Source organism: Beta vulgaris, chromosome 4 (genome assembly GCF_026745355.1).
Source record: "Beta vulgaris subsp. vulgaris cultivar EL10 chromosome 4, EL10.2, whole genome shotgun sequence".
Taxonomy (NCBI): domain Eukaryota; kingdom Viridiplantae; phylum Streptophyta; class Magnoliopsida; order Caryophyllales; family Amaranthaceae; genus Beta; species Beta vulgaris.
The window spans coordinates 60,122,261-60,143,326 of record NC_079205.1 but is presented as its reverse complement, the minus strand read 5'-3'; the positions used below and the strand labels follow the sequence as shown (position 1 = coordinate 60,143,326).

Here is a 21,066-nt window from a genome sequence, read left to right as displayed (position 1 = left end):
CTCAAGGAAGAAACTTGTTCCTAAAATTTGTAAAAAGTCGTGATCTGTCTAAATCATCAGTTGCTGAGAAGTTAAATCTGAGATAATTGCAACTTCTTAACGCCTCTTTCCCAATGTTGCATGTCATTGCAACGTGGAAAATGGTCTTTAACCTCTAGGGCCAACCAATTTATTTTGCTGATGAAATGTGGAAGATAGACTTGTAGGAATAATCACTATGACTGTAAGGAGGGAATGAGAAGGTAATGCTCCCGATTTGAAGAAACTTCTTAGGTATGGAAAGTTAGGAGTTCAAAATGCTTTATAAATTGCTAAAATTGGGATCCAATATCATTTCCAACCACTTATTCTAAGTCTACTGTAAAAGGTTATATCTCTTTTAGTATTTGAAGTATTATTTTTTTTTAAGATGCAACATTTGTCTTTTGGTGAGTGGATTAAAATAATCGAATATTACATTTTAAAAAATAAAGGTTGTAGTTTAGGTTTGTTCGGCATCACTGTAAATTTTCAGTTTTTGGTTTTATAAATATAAAAATCGTATGATATAAGGGGGATAATAAACTTAAAATTAGTCATATTTATACTAAAGATGTTAATTTTTTTTAGTTTTAAAAAAACTGAAAATTGAAAACAGAAAACGACAACGAATGAGCCCTTGACTTTGTAAAATTGAGTTGTATTTTTTTTAAAACTATGATTATAATGCAAGTGTAAGAATACATATAAAAATCTACTTAATATAGGAATACAAGTACTTATGTGGGTAATATATCAACTTTTTAATAAATGACGAGTTATACCTCTGGACTTTGGATAACATTTTTTTTAATAGATAGCTGAACTCGAGCTTAAAATCATGTATGGTCTACGAAAATGTAAATCAGTATGTATTATATTCAACTCAATTTTGTTAATCTAAACTTATCATAACTTATATAAACTTAACGAAACTTATTAAATCTTGATAGCGTTTTTTAAACCTTGTCTGAATTTAGAGCCTTAGAGGTATCCAAATTCATAGAGAAGTTTACCATATTTCTCATAACACCACATTGGTAAATAAGCAAGTTACTCCATAAGAAACCCTAATCTCAATTGGTCACGTGGTCAGCCGTTCTCCTATATTTACCTCATCAGATACCCCCTCCATTTTCCAATTATTGCGCTAATTAGGTTTTCAAATCTTCGTTTCTCATTTTCATTCTTCGTTCTTCGATGAATGCTGGTATTCCTGCTGCAATGGTGGAAAGCTGAGTTTCAATGATAAATCAGCCATGTCATTTTCTTCTCAAAGATTCATATCTTTTGCGAAACAATCCAGGTATCCCCATTTCTCTATCTTTTCATTATCCCCGTTTTCTCAATTTTCCACCATTGAAGAAGCTTCCTGTAACTTTAAACAAGAAGAAAAACAAGAAAATTTCTCTTGCAATAGTAATAATCAACACTCAACGTTTCCCAAATCTCTCCACGAATCCAAGGTTCTCGCTGAGCTCTCGAATCTTTTGCCAATTCACCGAACAACTTCAATCCCCAAAAATTTATATTCTCCAAGTTCAGAAGAAACCCTAATTGAAAATAAACCCCTAATTAGTGTTTCTCCTGATGGATTTTTGCCGTTAGAAGATAAATTACGAGGAGTCTTTGTTCAGAAATTGAAGGGCAAAGCTTCGATAGAAAATGCCTTATTTACAGCTTTAGGTGATGCGCAACTAAGTGCTGATGTTGTTTCTAGGGTTTTAGATAGAGGGGATTTAGGGGGTGAAGCTATGGCCTTGTTTTTTAAGTGGGCAATTAAGCAACCTAGTGTTGGTAGAGATATAGGGGTATATCATGTGATTCTTAAGGCGTTAGGGAGGAGGAAGTTATTTGATTTTATGGCGGATATGTATCGGGAAATGTATGTAGAAGGGATTAGTATTACTTGTGAGACACTTGAAATTGTGTTGGATAGTTTTATTAGGGCTCGGTGCATATCCAGGGCGGTTGAGGTATTTAGGAACTTGGAAGAGTTTGGGGTGAAGTGTGATACTAAGCAATTCAATGTGCTGTTGAGTTGCTTGTGTAAGCGATCGCATGCGGGGACCGCAAATTCACTGCTGAATTCAATGAGGGGGAAAATGGTGTTTGATTGTGTGACTTACAATGTGGTGATTGGAGGATGGGCGAGATTAGGTAGGGTGAGTGAAATGGAGAAGTGTCTGAAAGAGATGGTGGAAGATGGGTTTTGTCCAGATTGTAAGACGTATAGTTGTCTTATTGAAGGTTTGGGTAGAGCTGGTCAGGTTGATGATGCTATTAGGATATTTAGAAACATGGAGGATCAAGGTTGTCAACCTAATATAGGGGTTTATAATGCGATAATTGCAAACTATGTGTCTGTGGGTAATTTTGACGAATGCATGAAGTATTATAAAGAAATGTCAAGCAATAATTGTTCACCGGACGTAGACACTTACGCAAAATTAATTATTGGTTTACTAAAGGCTCAAAAAGTGGCCGATGCACTTGAATTGTTTGACGAGATGTTATGTCGAGGAGTTAATCCTTCTACGGGGATGGTAACCTCTTTCATTGAGCCCTTGTGTAGTTATGGTCCGCCCCATGCTGCCATGATGATTTACAAAAGTGCCAGAAAACGTGGATGTGTAATATCACTGACTGCTTATAAGTTATTGTTTATGAGGCTTTCCCGTTTTGGTAAATGTGGAATGCTTCTGGAGTTGTGGGATGAGATGCAACAGAGCGGACATACCTCTGACATGGATGTTTATGAGCATGTTGTTAATGGGTTGTGCAATAATGGACAACTTGACACTGCTCTTTGTGTTATGGAGGAGGCTCTACGTAAGGGGTTTTGTCCAAGTAGGCTCACATATAGCAAGTTGAATAAGAAACTAATGGCCTTTGATAAAGTAGAGAAGGCATATAAGCTTTTCCTGAAAGTAAAACAAGCTCGTGCTAATGAAAATGCAAGGAGATATTGGCGTTCGAAAGGCTGGCACTTTTGAGCTGGTTATTTGTGAAGTATGATCTTTTATGGCGATACAAAAATGATTGGCATCACAAAGATGCTCAAAGTCGCAAATCACAATGTTGGAGACCTGTTAAGATAAGGGGCTGTTGTACTCATTACCCAAGGATTGGGCCTGGATTCCAAAAATGTTGTATATTCTCCATACGTGCTTCATTCAATCTCATAAAGGTAAATTAAGGTAGTCCTAATGTCATCACTCTCTCTACTGTCATACATCATTCTAAGTTATTATGAAGCTCACTCTTTCTTTTGCTGCCAGTGACTAGTTGGCCCTATTTCTGGATGCTGTGTGTATTTTGCTGCAATTTAACCCATATCGGTGAGACACTTGTGAAGTTGAAATTAAGTCAAAGCACAAAAATCATCAATAATTTCACACTTAATTGTTCTATATGCTGATCTTCTTCATAAATCATAATACTATGTTTCCTTCTTGACATGGGTGCCCTTGGGGAACGGGTGGGAACCCAGTACCCCCCCCCCCCCAAACTTTTAATTTTGATATAGAAATGGGCCATTTTTGTAAAGGTCCCCCATAAAAATTCGAAATAAATATGGTCACCACTCACCCCTAAGATAATTTTCTGGTTCCTTCCTGCTTCCTTCCTGCTTCTTGATATCTTATATACCAAGTCTTATAATTTGTTATGTTTGCCCTCCTTCGATTTTGCTGGAATGATGCAATTTAGCCAAATCTGACATGGATGTGCTCCTTGTGGCATTTTCTTCTAAGGTCATTACCTTGCCATCCTAAGTCACGCGAGTGACCTCCTTTGTGCACTGGCTGGTCTTTAGATGAGATGTCATGAGTTGTAGCGTATCTGTGTGATTGATAACTTTTGGAGATCGGTTTACATGCTGACCAGATAGCTTCCTTGGGCTCATTGTGTACATTACTGTAGATGATAATTTTCTGGAGGTTGGTTGTTATATGAATATGCTTGTGCTTTCGTCATTGAGCAAGTTTTTTGCAACTGCTCTTACCAGCGCTTTTTTGTCAAAAGTGGTTTAAGCTCCTTCCTTTTCACACCTAGAGTGAAACCATTCTGTTGAGAAGTGCTCATTACATTCTTCTATTTGTTTAAAACTGATGACTTATTTTCTTTTACTCGTCATGCGAGTTTTTCCTGAGACTAAATATCCTTTATGCTGTCGCTGAATGCACATCCTTGAAGATGTAGTTAGTGAGCATTTTATGAGGTTCTATCAAGGGTGCTTTACAGGGTGGCACATAAGGACCAGTTGTCCATGAACAACATAATGGAAAGGCCTACATAAGCAGTTAAGCACAGGTAGGTAACCTTATAAATGCTAATGTAATGATATTGCATCCGAGCACTTTGAAAGGTGATGTTTATTTGCGCCCTTGGTTTCTTCCCCTAAAATTTCAAGTACCCTGATGAAAATGTTTTGTTTGTGGGTTCAAATTCATTAATTTTGCTTAGTTTATTAGACTTCTAGTGAGCCATTGCCCATTTTCATTTTCATGTGGCTTTAGGCATTAGGTTACAGTTCCTGTACATTACAATATACAATTTCAAATTTTCTGAATTCTGGATTACCAGGTCAGGTGAAGCAGTATCCGATCATACACCTTCATGTAGCAGAGCAGTGACGCAACTGAGCTCTAGCGCGGCAACACCCAGTTACTGAGATCTATGTCAAGCTCCAGCAAACGAGTCCAGTTTTTTTCTTCTAGAGTAAATTCTGGCTATTCCTCATAAGTCAATTGTATAGTTCTCAATGCATTTGTCAAAGAGATAATGGAATTTTTCTTCGATCTCGAGTCTCGACACTACTTAGCTCTAGTCATCTCAGACAATATGCTGCTCTCGTTGAAAGCTGTCTGGCTTTTGGCTATTTGCAATAAGAGATCTCTTTCCTCTATTACCCGGAAACTTCCCTCTAAGTTTGTCTTTAAAGGTAATGTTCATAGACTAAAAATTAATTGTTCACTGAATGAAATAATGTTAAATATGCATGTAGAAGAGACATTGAAATAGGAGAAATGGGTTATCGTTTGCTTTCAAGGTTCAGAAATTCAAGTGGACACATACATTGATACATCATACCATCAACACAATTTCCCCTTTGTATTTTACTTGGATGCTTATCTCTTTTAGAGTAGTAGATTGGTAGTTGCTTTCATGCTCTTCAATTTTAGTAAAGAAGAAATTTCTCAGAAGCTGCCCAAGAAAATACCCACTACACAAGTATTAGAGGAAATAATAAAAAATTAAGTGTCCTAACTTATGTCGGCTTATGTAATCCTCTCCTTTCACAATAGATACTATATTCGTATTTATTTAGTTACGCCATTTGGTTTTGTGATACTATTCATTAATTAACTTTGTTAAACTGTTTCGCATTATTATATAAGAAAAAAAAACATAATCAAGTGGGGTTTTATTAGATTCTTTTCAATGTAAGAATTTCAAATATTAAATTTTAATAATTTTTAATCACACTCAATAAGAGATATTGACGTTAAATAATTGTCTCGATATATGTGAAAAAGTAAATGGTGCAATTAAAAAAATACAGAAATAGTATAGTGCTTAATGGGTGAATTAGACTCTAATTCGTCTATGTTAAATAAGTTCAAGAAACTCCAAATGCATCACATTATCTTTCTCAATTCACTTCTTAAAATATTGAATGTACCACATGATATACAAAATCTTTTGATTTGACAATCTTTGCTGTATTTTTTTTGTTTTCAAAATATTTGACACTAATGATACCGATCATAGCCCTACTACCTATTAGTTTGAAATAATCCCAAGTAGTATGTTGTTGATGGCGTTGCATAAGTTAGAGAGGAGTCATGTTCGACGTAGCCTTTTAACATGTATATTTTAGGTTTTTCTCTTCGACAAACCTCATGTTTGCACTCTCAATCCTGTGTTATACTCCCTCCGTTTCCTAAAAATCTTCCCACTTATTGTTCCTACAGATACCAAGGAAAATCAAGTTGTGTGAGGCATGGTGTGAGTAAAGTAGGAGAGAGAAAGAGGTTAAGATAAATAAACAAATAAAAAGGGGTTAAAGTAGGATAGAGAAAGGGAGTAAAATTGAATTAATAATGTAATGGTGGATCATATGATAGTGACATGAGAGGGTAAATAGGGAAATTTGTTTTGCCAAATAAGGAATAAAGCAAAAGTGGAAAGATCTTTTGGAAACACCCTTAAACGGAAAGAGGGAAGATCTTTAGGAAACGGAGGGAGTATCCCCTAGCTTGTATAATATCAATATATCATCAAACATAATAATATAGATGAATATTAGAAAAGGAATTCTAAGATTTTGGATAGTTAAACATGAATCCTATACCATATTAATATTGTCCTTGAATAAAGTAAACATGGGATTATTTAAGAATAACACCTCGGAACTAATGTTTTAGGACAAATTTTGAGTTCTCTTCAAGAAATTGACAACTTGGAGTAACTTCAACTTTATCACCTTGATTCGCTATTTAAACTTACAAATCAAGTGGCAGAAGTATAGTAAGAATGATAGCATATGCGTCTACTAGGCTATCAAGTGCTCCTCTTGTCCCTTGATTACTCCGCATAGCCCAAATTTATTACTAGGTTATGAAGTATATTCATCTAAAAAAGCCTTCTTATATATTTATATGCCGCCAACTTTCTTTCCTAAATCACTCATTATAATTAGTTATAACTAGGGGTGATAAAGATTCGACAACTCGCAAGCTACTCAATATCGACTCGGTCAAAGCTTGACTCGAATGTGCTCGAATCGAACTTGAGCTCGACTCTAGATGTTGGTGAATTGAGTTGAGCAACTCGATACTCAAATAGAAAACTCGCGAGAAGCTTGAATAAGAATTATCAATAGCAAAATACTTAAATTCAATATCTTTTTACCTTTATTGTCGCTTTTAACATGAGACATTTGCAAGCTACTCAAAATCAACTCAGTCAAAACTCGACCCGATCAAAACTCGACTCAAGTAAGCTCGACTCAACTAAAACTCATTCGAAATGCTAACGAATCGAGTCGAGTCGAGTTAGGTCAAACTCGGAACTCGACTCGTATCATTATCACCCCTAGTTAGAGTTAAGGGTACAAAGAGGACCCTAACTATCAGATTTTTCACCGTTTGAGACCTGATCTTTTTTTGTACACCGTTTGGGACCTAAAATGAGATTCTGAGCATAAATGTTAACCTTGGTTAACTTGTGGACCCAATTGACAATTAAAACCCAAAAAAACTATCATTTGTTGTTTTTCCCAAAAAAAATTAAGAACTCAAGAATTTTAACCCAGTTTTTTTTTCTCTCTCCTCCGTTATTCTTTCTTCCCAGATCTTCCTCATTTGTTCACCAATTTCTACCAAAATTTACCACAAATTCGCTTATTATGTTTTTTTTCGAGTTAATGGATCATTATTTTGTGGGTTTGAACCATTTATGGTTTACGATTTCATTTTTTTTTGGGAAAAAACATCTGAAATCATTCAAATTGGAAGAAGATGTTCAAATCCAAAAATCGAATTTTTCAGTTTGAATCTAGATGTTTCAAACACAAAAAAATTCGTATTTTTGGGTTTTTAGCACAAGATATGTTCAATGTGGATGAATCTCGAAGTTGGTCTTCGTCGTATGGTCTATCTTTCTCACTCTTGAACTCTCTTTTTCTTGTGGATTTTTTTTTGGATTTGTTTGTATTGTTTAAATTTTATGGGTATGTTTGATTTTTGTGGTATGATTTTTGTTTTGATTTTTTTGTTGTGATTTTTGTTGGGGTTGTTCTTATTTTCCAGTTGGAATTGTTCAGATTTTTTTGGGTTTTCTTTCGAATTGTTTTGATTTTTTTGTTTGAATTGTTTTTATTTTTGGGTCGTATTGTTTTGTATTGTTGTTCGATTCTTTAATCTTCAAGAATGGAGCAATAAATTCGAATTTTCTAAGGCTTGTGATAAATGTGAATTTGGCAAATGGGGTTTTTCATTTTCATTCAGAAAACTAAAAAAAAGATCTAATTAGTCTTGTTCATTTGGGGTTTTAATTATCATTTTTTTTAAGCTTTGGAGAAGATGAGAATGGAGATTGAACTTTTAATGGAGTTTATTTTTGTGGTGTTCTTGTACTTTTTGGATATTAAGTATTATTTATTTTATCTTAATTGTTTTTTTTTTGTGTTTGTTTGTTTTTATAGCTGTATTTCAGGAACTAAAGTTCCAAAAATTCCAACGGTTACTTTTTCAATTTAATTTTGCTTTTTTTTTTGCTCTAGTTAACCTCAGGTGAGTTAAAGTTGAGTTAACTTGCCGGATTCTTGTCATCAGGTACCAAAGGATGAAAAAAATAATTATAGGTCCTGAATAATGAAAAACGTGATAATTTGGGTCCTCTTTGTACCCTTAACTCCCCCTAGTTATAACAGCTGGGACTACGTTTCTCTTCGAGGACCCCGCTCCTCCAACTTAAACATGCACTCTTGGTAAGCTGAAACCTGAAATCTGCTAATTTGCAACTCTGAAAGTTGAGGTTGGCACAGTGAGTGGGTTATTCCAGAGAGAAGAAAAGGCGAAGGAGCAAAGTGTAGTTGTGATGGATGAAGAAATGGAAACTAAAACAGGAGGAATAGGAGGTGTTGAAAAGGCAAAACCAGATGTAGCTCCACCTGAGAATTCCAACCAGAAGAAACGCATTGATTCTCTTGACATTTTTAGAGGCTTCACTGTTGCTGTAAATTCTTTACCCTTTTCATTTCTCTACTTGTCTTTACCTTTCTTTCTCATAATTAGCTTCAAAGTTTGAAATAATCAGTGCAATAAAAAAGAGGAGGATTTATTTTAAACTCATGGAGTGAACTAGTTAAGATTAATGTCAAATAGCTAGTTTTGGTCTATGCAAGAACCAAAATGTAATCCAGTTCATTGAATTTTATGAAAGTTTTATCTCAATTTCAGCTTGGTTAAGTTCTTTTCAGCTGCTTATCTAGTGCAATATAGCAAAAAGAAGATGAGTTATTGTAACTGTAATAAGTGCAAAAGAAATATTGTTGAGATTTGTCAAAGAACGAACTCAAACAAAAGCTTAAAGCTGATGGTTGGAGTCCCAGAAATAGTTTTATAGTGATGGTCGGAGTCCTAGCCTCCCAGGAATAGTTTTATACTCTATCAAGATTGCTTCAAGAAATTTCTATTAGGTATGATATAAAGATATCTTTTTTGAAATTTATCTTAAAAAAAAAAGGAGAAATATAGCATGATGTTTTGCAACTAACATGGAGGAATTTAGGATGTCCTTGCTACCTAAGCTGTTTAGCCCACTGGTTCAGAGGAACGGTGTCCGTTTGCTATTGTCAAAATCATTCTTTGATCTTTACTTGGATATTTATTATCTCTTAGTATTCATTTTATTGAATTTGGATTACATTAAATATGGGAGAAAGAGAGAGTTCTAACATTTGTACACGATTTAGATTGAAGTTGAATCACTTTTTGTTTACATATCATCAATTGCTGGCCTAAATTGTCTTGGAACCACTATTGATTGTAGCTGATGATATTGGTAGATGATGCTGGAGGAGAATGGCCAATGATTTCACATGCACCATGGAATGGCTGCAACCTAGCTGATTTCGTTATGCCTTTCTTCTTGTTCATCATTGGCATGGCAATTCCTTTAGCTCTAAAGGTTGGTTTCTTACGATTTCTACTAATTTGGTTCATCTTCTGTGTGCTTCATGTGGGCATTTAGAGAGTATATCAAATTGTTTGCTTGTGTTTCTTATGTTCTTTTCTTTTAGAGGATACCAAACAAGATTATGGCTAGCCGAAAAGTAATCTTCAGGACCCTCAAACTTCTATTTTGGGGCATCCTCTTGCAAGGTTAGTTTGTCTTTCCTCCTTTCATATGCTACATAATACATAAGCATTAAGCATGTGACTCTTACATATTCAAGGGACACTAAGTATTTTTCCTCCATTTCGTATTCACTATCTAATGATTTAAAGTTTAAACATGTGCATGATTAGTATATTTTTGTTATTAGATCATTAAGAAATATCATGAGTAAGAATGCTAAACAAGAAGAATATTTGGAACCTGATACTAGAAGTTTCAATGATCTGAAGGAGGGTACTTTCATGCTCCTGACAAGCTGACATATGGAGTTGACATGAAAAGAATAAGATGGTGTGGAATTCTTCAGGTAATGTAATCAGTACATTTTCATATAAAAAAGTCCTGATAAAGTGGAAATTTGGAGTTGATGAGCCATTCTGATCTTTGTTTAGAGAATTGCACTGTCGTATCTGGTTGTAGCCTTTCTGGAGATTGCAACTAAAACCTCTCAAGCCACAACCCAGTTAGATAGCCGTTTCTCTGTATTTAAGTTATACTGCTGGCAGTGGTGCGCAATGTTTATCAATCAATTTTAAAGTGGCCTTGGTGATCTTCTGCTTGCAGACTTGGATTGTCCTGACATAAATTTTATGTTATTGATCTTGACTTTCTAGGGTGACTGGAGCATGCATTCTTGTTATTTACTTATCGGTGCTCTATGGAGTATATGTCCCAGATTGGCAGTTCAGCGTTCAGACTTCAGAGAGCCCTGATCATGGAAGAAATTTCACTGTTAGTCATTCCCTGCTCACACTTCTCGTAACTTATCCAAGCTATATATTTAAGGAAAAAGAAAGGAATTTATTGTCTTAGTATAGTAGTCTCCTCCATGTTATTGGACCTTCATAGAATTTTTTAAATAAATAATAATGATAAATCGTGGTTCTAGTATTCTCAAAAGTTCACCTTTCATCCTACAAACTATTTAGTATTAGAAGAGTGATTAGAATCAATACGTAATATCTTGCCTTGTTCTTACGTTATTAACTTTGCTGAACTTTTAAAATGTTATGGAACTGCGCTGCTTTTGAATAGTAACAGAACAACTATACTATCACAGGTGGCCTGTGGTGTGAGAGGAAAATTAAATCCTCCTTGTAATGCAGTTGGATATGTTGATAGAAAGTTGCTGGGTATTAATCATGTGTATCAGCATCCGGCATGGAGGAGATCTAAGGTGAGTGATGAAACTGTGGATTTTAGGTATAAGAATAGAAACAAAGATTAAATTAACCAAAAACTTATATTAGTCTATGTTACACGGACTCGGGCACTCAATTATATTACGAATTTTTTTTTACTTTTGGTCCAAATTAACACTTCTATAATCAAGTGTGCGTACCAGATTACATGTGTCAAAGTGTCAAGGTACGACATGGGTACTTGTTGTGAAATAGAGGGTCCGTGGAACATAGTTATTAGTTCTATAAAACTACAGTATTACGTACTGTCATAGAGTTACATCTAGATCCTGAATGAGAGATTATATAATGGTGTTCTTGTCGAAAACACTGCAGGATTGCACAGCAAACTCTCCGTTTGAGGGGGCTCTTCTAGAAAATGCTCCATCCTGGTGTCATGCACCATTTGAACCAGAAGGAATTTTGAGGTTTTTACTTCACTTTAACTCTATATTTGGAGGTTATGTTCCTGTTTATGGTTGATGACTAATTGACAGATGAAACATAACTGAATGATGGTAATCTAACTTGTTATTAGGTCTAACATGATATTTGCCTATTTGGTACTGCAAAATTTTGTTCCTAATGCCTTCTGAACCTTCTGAAGTTTAAAGCAGCATGGCTCAGCTCTTCAATAATCTGAATTTTCTTCTTGGATCGATGATTTACACACACAATATCCCGTTACGCAAGTTATAGCCATTTGCATCAAATAACTGGTTTACCTTATGTGTTCAGAGAACTGCCAGAACTTACGATCTACTACCTTTGTACTTACCCTAACCAGATTATCCTTTCCAGTTGCCATTGTTGTGAACGGACGATTGGCCCCTCAATATGGATATAAGAGATAAAGAGATTTCTGATAAGATCCATTTTGTAATTTCATGTGTGATAGGTGTAGAATTCAGCTCTCAAATTCAGGGTTATTAATAATACAATAGAAATTGAAAAAATAGATGGTTTGGTGAAGAGTGACAATGCCAAGGTATAGGTCATATCATGCAAAGAACGGCTGCAATGCACTCATGGATCTTTGATATAATATGAGACAAAGAATCCCTTTTTTTTTATTGTTGTTGTCGCTATCTTTTACCTCTGTCTGCTTATACCTGCTTTCACCTTACAATAATCTCCAAGAAGTTACACCGGTTTTAGCAGTTGAGAGAGATTCTTTAGACCATATATGCTCATGGATTTGCAGCTCAATATCCGCCATACTTTCAACAATCGTTGGAGTACATTTTGGCCATGTGCTTATTCATATAAAGGTTGGCCCTAATACGAACATAATGCTTGTATGACATGAATGATACTTTTCCACTTCCAAATGCAAACTGATTTTTTGTTTCAATAATAATTACAGAATCACACTGACAGGCTGAAGCATTGGGTTTCAATGGGTCTTGCCCTCCTTATCGTGGGACTCTTGCTTCATTTCACCAACGGTACAGTCAAGAACTCGGGGGGGGGGGGGGTGACATTTTTTTTTTACAAGGATTTAAATATTCTCTTTACTTATATACACAGCAATCCCTTTGAACAAGCAACTATATACATTCAGCTACGTGTGTGTGACATCTGGTGCAGCAGCCTTTGTATTTTCGGCCTTCTATTTGCTGGTATATAACCTTAACATAAGTTTCTGCAGTTTTGTTAGGGATAAACATGATCATGATCATCTCGTCTGTATCAGCCCTACATTTTTCCACCTCCCCTTTCAACTTCTGGTTATATATCATGGCAGGTTGACGTAATGGATACGAAATTCTTGTTTCTCCCATTCAAGTGGATTGGCATGAACGCTATGCTTGTCTTTGTCATGGCTGCTGAGGGTATTTTTGCAGGATTCATAAATGGGTGGTACTATCACGATCCTCATAATACACTGGTATGCTTATATCACTATTATTGTTTTAACTTCCCCTTTTCTTGGTAGGGATGGAGCCTGGAGGAGGGGGTGAGCTTTTCACCTCGAGTCGCTCTACGCCTCTATCTCTCTGCTAAAATAATTGAAACATTTTAAGTTTGTTCGTTGTGTGATATCCGGGGCTAATTCCTAGACTTGGTTTTCTTTTCTTAACTGGAGAAACATCATAGTAAATAATGAGATCATGTGAAAAACCAAGTTATTGTTATTGGGTGATTACATCATATATATTACTACAAATCGGTCCTTAATTATACGCAAGTTCTTAAAGTCACTCGAGATAAGAATCAATGTTTCATACTAAGTATTGTTGGATGACAAATTTTGCAGGTATATTGGACCAAAAAACATGTTTTTGTAGGAGTGTGGCATTCCAAAAGAGTTGGCATCTTATTGTATGTGATCTTTGCTGAAATCCTGTTTTGGGCTGTTGTTGCTGGCATTTTGCACCGGCTCAAGATATACTGGAAGCTCTAGTCTTTATGTTATTACTAGCTTTCTAAGCACACGATGCGTGTGATGACAATTTTTTCATTATGATACTTCGTAATGTCGAGTAGCTATTTTTACATGCACACAATATATGTAGCGACAACTTATTATAATAGTTTAAGTTGACAATTTTTTTCAATAAAGGCTATGTTCTGTTCGACTTATTACAAGTTATTTTCAGCAAAATTAATTTCAGATAAGTTCTTGATTTAATCTTATTATCCTCTATATAATTGATTTACACAAATTGAAATTTTATAAACCCATTAAAATGATCATTTTGGCAATTTTTCCTTTTGATGGAAGATTTTGATATTCTTAAATTAATTTGCTATCTTTGTTTTTTTAAAACTTTTTTAGCCTTTCCTTCTTCTTAACCTAAAATTTTAAAATTGGCAAATATTTTAATTGGTTGATTAACCATTATTATTTTAAAAATTTAGACAAATGATATGATTAAAAAAGTAAGGGTAAACTATATCGAAAGGATTTATGGTATTCAAAATTGCAAAACTGTAAAAACTTAACATAGTAATCGTTGACTTGCCTAAGCCAAAGTCAGCAATTTTGACATTGTCTGGTTCGACAATGAATATGTTTGTGGCTTTAAATGTCCATGTCTAATTCCTTTTGCATGGATGTGCTGCAATCCTTGTACGATGTGCTTACAATTTTTCCAAATTTGTCCAATACATGTTTTTTGGCTTGAAAAACTTGTCCAAAGAAGTAGAATAAAGCTCCTACCAAATGAATAAACATGACAATTAATTCTAAAGAGCATAGCTTTCGGTTTCATGAAAGCCTCTTCAAAACCGCTAGGAAATTCATATGCACCATGAGATTCAGTTGGAAATTCATGTGCACCAGCATCTCAGATTTGAACCAAGCTGAATAATACCGAACCACGTTCTCACGAGAAATCACAGCCAAACAGAAAACTTCGCTAGTTGCTACACAAGATATACTGGATGCTCTAGCCTTACTTCATTCACCATACAGTCAGTAACTAAGGAATTGAGCTCTCTAAAAGAAAGATGCATCTTATTGGAATGAATAATCTGTTAAATCCCTTTAAAACAATCATAAGTGGTCTTACCGAAATGATCGGCCATATCATATGTGTAATAGATTTGATTGTTGTAATGTTCAGCGAATATCAATAGTGTGTATTTTTACATATTTTTCTTAATCATTGGACTTGTTGAATCTTGATATGTGTTACTAATGATTTTTCATAAATTTATTAATTGCATATTATATTAGTCATAAGCTCATAACTTCAACCATTGAGCATATTATGTTATAATATCCCCTCAACCTTATGTTTTGACCTTTTATTATTCAACCAATGGACGTAAATTATATTAGATTTATTAAAAATACAAAATATAAAATTCAACATAGTAAAATAAAGTTACGATCATATAACATCACTTTTATAAAAAAATTTATCACCTCCTTAAAGGTGATCCAAACCAATTGGTTGATAAAGACTAACCACTTTCCGTCCTTTTACCTCAAATGAACGATTCGACAACACTCGAAATTATCCTTAAATGTAGTTTTTGGCTTCATGTGAAAAGAGGGTGTATTTCTAAACATTCTCGTTCAGTTCAATTTAGATCAGTTCAATTTCTCTCTAACATTCAGTTTTTCTTGGTTCATTTTAATTCAATTAATTTCAGTTTAATTCAATTAATTTCAGTTTAATTCAGTTAATTTTTGTTCAATACAGTTCAATTCAGTTTAGTTCTCTTAATACAAAATAACGGACCTAAATCTGTCTATAGTTAAAGACTAGTATAAATGTATAATGTCATTTCCTCTATTTGAGTCTTGGGGACTCGACTCTCTTCTTGTTCTTTATTTTGGGTTGTTTTCTTGAGCAACACTCTCTCTCTCTCTCTCTGCGCTCGCTGTCTTCTCTCTCCGTCGACTGTCAACTATACTCTACTTGCTTAGCTTCAATGGCTTCCGCAATGGTGGAAGATCCACAGGAAGACCAGCTCGCGAATCTCACCACAGAAGACATCGTTAGGGCTACTCGCATCCTCGATAACGAGATTCGCATTATAAAGGTTCACTTTACTTACGTCTTTTTCATCGTTTAAATCATGTTCGTAGCTCAAAAAATGGCGGAATTTTCTGTGCCAAAACTGAATCATATTTTTATTGTTATGTAGGAGGATGTGCAGAGGACAACTTTAGAATTGGATTCATATAAGGAGAAAACTAAGGAGAATCAAGAGAAAATTAAGCTTAATAAGCAGCTTCCTTACCTTGTCGGCAATATTGTTGAAGTACAACTTTTTGCGATTTTGTTGGATACTAAAATTACTAATCGTGATTATTGCATTTCATAGAATTTTATCTAGTATTTGCTAGTTGTTTTCTTATTTATGCAAATTTGATTGTTGAACTTCGTTCTATACAATTAGGGTTTTGGTTACTGGAAATGGTAAACTATTGATTTTGTCAGATTTGAATTTTAATGCAATCGATATCTTCTGATTTGATTGTGCTTGCGATTATAATCAAGTTAATTGGGGTATTTGAGAAGCAAGACGAGTTATTGTGTTTTGTTGCTTTTTCTGGGAATCAAATGTCTGCTAGAATTACGTTCGTGTAGCGTGTAATCTAAAAGTTGATCGTTGTCAAAGTACAGTTAGGGCTGTGGCTACCTCCTTATGTTGGATGGCTTGTGGAAACAAGAAATTAAGGTGGTTTATATTTTTGTAGGGTTGAATTTTTTAAAATTTTGATATCAGATGTATTAGCTATCAGTTTAATTTACTGCTGTTAAGATTGTAAATAAGGATGTGCTGTCCCTCTATTTGACCTAATGCAAGAAAAGAATTGACATCATTGGGGTTCTGGTTGTAATGCATTGTTCATATATATTAGTTACCGCATCACTACTACTTTGGAAGTGTATGGTATTCTGTTTACGGCATCTATGGTGTCAGTTGCTCTGTCATGTAGACTTAAATACTGACATTTGACACAAATACAAGTGTCAATTTTATTAGATTTCTGAATGATTTGCATGTTTTTGGTCTAATTTGAGAAATCGGAAACAATTCCTAAATAACTGATATCCAACGTTATGATTTTTATGTTGAAATGAAGAGTCCATATGACAATGCTTATGTTTTAGGCGTATAAGGGTATTAATCAGTTTGAGTCGTTACCACGCATTATTTTAATTATGAATATTTCATGTTTGTCTTAGATTATGTATTCACTTTATGCTGCTACGGTAAGGACTGAAATTAACTAGCTGGAATCTTGATTGCATTTTACTGGATATGAGTTGGGATTGAAGAAATTTATAGAGATTGGTGTGTATGTATGCTCTTCTAGAAACGTATGGCTCATTTTTTTTCTTTCTTCTCTTAACGTTCACAGATTTTGGAAATGAATCCAGAAGATGAAGCTGAAGAAGATGGTGCTAATATTGATCTTGACTCTCAAAGAAAAGGGAAGTGTGTTGTGCTCAAAACATCGACCAGACAGGTGTGCTATTGAGTTGGGTTCCTATTAGACTAGGTGATTTCTTTGTCCTTTCAGATAGTTTTGTTCCTTGGAATTTTTGGACTTTCCATTGTCTAATAAAAGAAGTAGATACATTGTCAGTGAAAACTATTATGTAAAAATTGCTGATACTTGTCTAGTTGATGTCACTTCGGACTGAACAAGTACTCTACTACTATCTGCCCTTGTCTTCAGGTTGTGTTGATACTAATGAATTATTGGGCTTTGCTTTCCTTTTTTTTCTCTATCATATCTAGGTTTTAACTTGGTGGAACAAAACTCAGGATTGATTCTTTTTATTTTTCGCAGACCATATTTCTGCCTGTTGTTGGACTTGTTGATCCTGATGAGCTGAAGCCCGGGGATTTAGTTGGGGTTAACAAAGATAGTTATTTGATCCTGGACACACTGCCATCCGAATATGATTCTCGAGTAAAGGCTATGGAGGTTGACGAGAAACCAACTGAGGATTACAGTGATATTGGAGGCCTAGAAAAACAGGCAATTTTTCTCTGCTCTTCTACCAACCATGAGTAGAGCCTGTAGCTTTTTTGTAATTAATTTTTGGCTTCTACAGATTCAAGAGCTTGTTGAAGCTATTGTTTTGCCAATGACGCACAAAGAACGATTCCAGACAATAGGTATACGTCCACCTAAAGGAGTTCTTCTTTATGGTCCTCCTGGAACTGGGAAAACTCTCATGGCACGAGCATGTGCAGCGCAAACAAATGCCACTTTTCTGAAGTTAGCTGGCCCTCAGCTTGTCCAGGTAGATTCATACTTCATAGTGTCTATCTTGCTTTTGGAGATTAGATGCTGGCATATGAGGTTTTGCAAGTTTACTAGTTTTCTGAATGGTTGGTTTTGGACCATGCTTCAGATCAAAATTTGGTGGGATCATGATTAGAATATGAGCAAAATTAAATTTGCTGATCTATTAGGTCTTCCTTGAAAGTGTTTTATCTTGTTGAGCTTGGCGTGATGGTAAACACTTCCTGGGGATGATCAGATGGTTCGTTGTAGGCTACGTTGTGTAGATTTTAGATGATTAATCAGGCCTAAATAGTTCGTGGTAGCACTTGGATAGTTGGGTCTGAATAGCTTGGCTAGGAATGTGTAGTGTCTATTCTATATACTCACCTGAAATGTAACTTCTTCCCCCTGCCCCCCCTTTTGCCTATTCTGAGAATGCATACCTTATCATTGATCTGATTAATTGGAAGTGTTTGGTCCTTTCGATATCCACTAGCCGAACAATATTTCTAGATGAATATTATCTACTAACCTCTCTCACATAGCCGAACAATACCAAATATTGACCTTTTGATATCCACTAGCCGAACAATATTTCTGGATGGATCACAGAGTGTTGTGATAATGCTTAAGGTTATGTTGAATCCATTATAGTTATATGATAATGCTTAAGGTTATGCGGTTATGCTGTGATAATGCTTAAGGTTATGTTGCATCACTAGCCGAACAATATTTCTAGAAAAGCACAATATTATCTACCAACCTTAAGCATTTCCCTCTCTGTCATCTGTTTTGAGAATCCCATACGAAATATTGACCTTTCGATATCCACTAGCAGAAAAATATTTCTAGATGGATTACAGAGTGCTGTGATAATGCTTTAGGTTATGTTGAATCCATTATAGTTATGTGGTAATGCTTAAGGTTATGCTGTGATAATGCTTAAGATTATGTTGGATCACTAGTTGAACAATATTTCTAGAAAAGCTCAATATTATCTACTAACCTTAAGCATTATCCTCTCTTTCGCCTGTTTTGAGAATCCCATACCAGATATTGACCTTTCGATTCCACTAGCCGAACAATATTTCTAGATGGATCATAGAGTGCTGTGATAATGCTTAAGGTTATGTTGAATCCATTATAGAAATTTCTATGCGTGAGAGGTGCCTATTGTTGGATGATTGGTAGGAGACTAGGAGTCTATACATCAGGAGCTTTACCTGCTTCATTGGTCTTTCGGATCTGGGATTTATTTTGGTGTAAAATCATTTGTCCCAAGTCCTGGCCACATTCACTGGTTTGATCTGTTTGTAAGCACCTCCCATTGTACCTTCATCATAGTCTTTCTCGTGGAGTTTCTTATTTCCGTCCTTGTCATCTCTTTTGGCCCTATGAGACTAGAGCAGTATTATTAAGGCGGTTGTTTAGTGCTTTAAGACATCAAGTCTAAGTTTTTGTCCAGCAATAGGAATAGGGTTCAATGTTGAATTTGAGGATTTTGGTCATTGAGGTGCTTTCAAGGGTTTGAACTCGAAGATTATTTTGGTTAGAAAAGCTATTGATTGCTTTTACTGCTGAATGGCTAGCCTAACATCTGTGCTTTTCTACCTTCATTCTTCTTAAAATTCTAATGGATAATCATTGTGATTGTGGGTGGGTACTCAACAATGTTAGACTGCAGAGAGAAAAAGGATCGAAGGTTTGTGAGTGCATGAGGAATGGAATTTGGATAAAAATTTAGTGTCTAGTTTATGTATCTGTGGGAGAATGCCAGTTTGCTAAGTAATTATTTCTGGATATAGATACACTTCAAAAATTCCTGCTTGCTAGCTGATCTGATTATTAATCTTGTTGCTGTAGCAAAAAGTTGAAGTTGCTTTGTAGAATTTGTTATGCATGATGCATCTCATTACTAATTAGGCAGGTCATAAATACAAGGCGTGGGTCTGAATTTCTTATTTTTGATTATTTAGATGTTCATTGGTGATGGAGCAAAGCTTGTACGTGATGCTTTTCAACTTGCAAAAGAGAAGGCGCCCTGCATCATATTTATTGATGAAATTGATGCCATTGGAACCAAGCGATTTGACAGGTGATCAGATGTGTGTGTGTGACCATTATGTGATCTATTTGCTGCACTGCTGGTTCTGTATTGGTTAGCCTACTTGATGCAAGTGAAAACTGTGTTCTCTTTAGACATCTTTGGTATTAAGGGGCTTTAATTGTTTCCTTCTTCTGCAGTGAAGTGAGCGGTGACAGGGAAGTGCAACGAACAATGTTGGAGTTGTTAAATCAGCTTGATGGTTTTAGTAGCGATGATAGGATTAAGGTATTGTTAGTTCTTAATCACCACTCCCCCTCCCCCTCCCCCTCCCCCTCCCCCTCCCCTTCCCCTTCCCCTTCCCCTCTACCTGACAAAATATATCTCTGAGTTCAGACTTCAGATGTCATTTATCTCTCACATTAAAACTTATATTTTGCTGGCAATTTTTCAAATGTGATACTTGTAGATAGAATAACAATTTTATTCTCAATTTATATATTCCAGGTCATTGCAGCTACCAACAGGGCAGATATTCTGGATCCTGCCCTCATGCGTTCTGGTCGATTGGACCGTAAAATTGAATTTCCTCACCCTTCTGAAGAGGCTAGAGCTCGAATTTTGCAGGTATGCATTCCAGAGATATCAAATTATTAATTCATCCTTGTATGGTTCATGGGGAATCTGGCTCTAAATACTAAGCTCTTTGTTCTATTTATTGATTTTTTTGGATCTCTGTTGCAGATTCATTCAAGAAAGATGAATGTTCACCCAGATGTGAACTTTGAGGAATTAGCTCGGTCAACAGATGATTTCAATGGTGCACAACTGAAGGCTGTCTGTGTAGAGGCGGGCATGTTGGCTCTTCGCCGAGATGCCACTGAGGTCCCTCTCTCTCTACCTCTCTCCCCTCTCCACCCCTCCCCCTCTTTGATAGATACCTGCTAAAATCAATTCCTGTGTTTCCAGGTGAACCATGAGGACTTCAATGAAGGCATTATTCAAGTTCAAGCTAAGAAGAAAGCAAGCTTGAACTATTATGCTTAGTAATCTTTTTCTTCTGTGTTTTGAAATTTTAGTTGTTTTGCAAATAGGTTTTTGTTGGCAGCGTTAAGGTTGTGCCTGGATAGATGATAAATCTGCGCTCTTTGATAATTCACTTGCGCGATTTCTTGCATTATACGTAAAAGGTTTAATATTAAGTA

At 35.4% G+C, this 21,066-nt stretch overlaps 3 protein-coding genes across 9 annotated transcripts; all 3 read left to right on the top strand.

Moving 5' to 3' along the window:
* Positions 1 to 1,046: 1,046 nt before the first annotated feature.
* LOC104890315 (putative pentatricopeptide repeat-containing protein At5g43820) lies at positions 1,047 to 4,927 on the top strand. Of its 6 annotated transcripts, XR_008969162.1 has the most exons (3): positions 1,047 to 3,208; positions 3,300 to 3,359; positions 4,606 to 4,927. XR_008969162.1 is itself a non-coding variant. In XM_057394492.1 (1 exon), exon 1 carries the CDS (start codon positions 1,278 to 1,280, stop codon positions 3,012 to 3,014), a length of 1,737 nt encoding a protein of 578 aa, XP_057250475.1. In that variant the 5' UTR covers positions 1,047 to 1,277; the 3' UTR covers positions 3,015 to 4,927. The 6 variants fall into 6 exon arrangements, 1 of the variants encoding a protein (XP_057250475.1); XR_008969161.1 differs by lacking the exon at positions 3,300 to 3,359; XR_008969159.1 differs by having other exon boundaries at positions 3,300 to 4,927.
* Positions 4,928 to 8,031: 3,104 nt separating this feature from the next.
* Positions 8,032 to 13,694, top strand: LOC104890316 (uncharacterized). 2 transcript variants are annotated; one of them, XM_010675752.4, is made up of 13 exons: positions 8,032 to 8,763; positions 9,580 to 9,717; positions 9,830 to 9,911; positions 10,158 to 10,234; positions 10,320 to 10,435; positions 10,542 to 10,659; positions 10,988 to 11,104; positions 11,445 to 11,536; positions 12,313 to 12,379; positions 12,475 to 12,556; positions 12,639 to 12,730; positions 12,856 to 12,999; positions 13,369 to 13,694. In XM_010675752.4, exons 1-13 carry the CDS (start codon positions 8,626 to 8,628, stop codon positions 13,513 to 13,515), a joined length of 1,410 nt encoding a protein of 469 aa, XP_010674054.2. In that variant the 5' UTR covers positions 8,032 to 8,625; the 3' UTR covers positions 13,516 to 13,694. The 2 variants fall into 2 exon arrangements, with proteins under 2 accessions (XP_010674054.2, XP_010674055.2); XM_010675753.4 differs by having other exon boundaries at positions 8,622 to 8,763; positions 9,596 to 9,717.
* A 1,662-nt stretch (positions 13,695 to 15,356) lies between these two features.
* LOC104890317 (26S proteasome regulatory subunit 6A homolog) lies at positions 15,357 to 21,066 on the top strand. The gene is made up of 10 exons (XM_010675754.3): positions 15,357 to 15,608; positions 15,714 to 15,830; positions 16,939 to 17,046; positions 17,374 to 17,565; positions 17,642 to 17,833; positions 19,794 to 19,912; positions 20,062 to 20,149; positions 20,369 to 20,488; positions 20,606 to 20,746; positions 20,831 to 21,066. Exons 1-10 carry the CDS (start codon positions 15,498 to 15,500, stop codon positions 20,906 to 20,908), a joined length of 1,266 nt encoding a protein of 421 aa, XP_010674056.2. The 5' UTR covers positions 15,357 to 15,497; the 3' UTR covers positions 20,909 to 21,066.

Excerpts from the sequence above, each read along its gene's own strand:
- LOC104890315 (XM_057394492.1), top strand. The coding sequence starts at position 1,278 with ATGTCATTTTCTTCTCAAAGATTCATATCTTTTGCGAAACAATCCAGG.
- LOC104890316 (XM_010675752.4), top strand. The coding sequence starts at position 8,626 with ATGGATGAAGAAATGGAAACTAAAACAGGAGGAATAGGAGGTGTTGAA. Across the intron at positions 8,764-9,579 it reads TTAGAGGCTTCACTGTTGCT|CTGATGATATTGGTAGATGA; the intron begins GTAAATTCTTTA and ends TATTGATTGTAG. Across the intron at positions 12,380-12,474 it reads ATGTGCTTATTCATATAAAG|AATCACACTGACAGGCTGAA; the intron begins GTTGGCCCTAAT and ends TAATAATTACAG.
- LOC104890317 (XM_010675754.3), top strand. The coding sequence starts at position 15,498 with ATGGCTTCCGCAATGGTGGAAGATCCACAGGAAGACCAGCTCGCGAAT. Across the intron at positions 15,609-15,713 it reads ACGAGATTCGCATTATAAAG|GAGGATGTGCAGAGGACAAC; the intron begins GTTCACTTTACT and ends ATTGTTATGTAG. Across the intron at positions 20,150-20,368 it reads GTAGCGATGATAGGATTAAG|GTCATTGCAGCTACCAACAG; the intron begins GTATTGTTAGTT and ends TATATATTCCAG.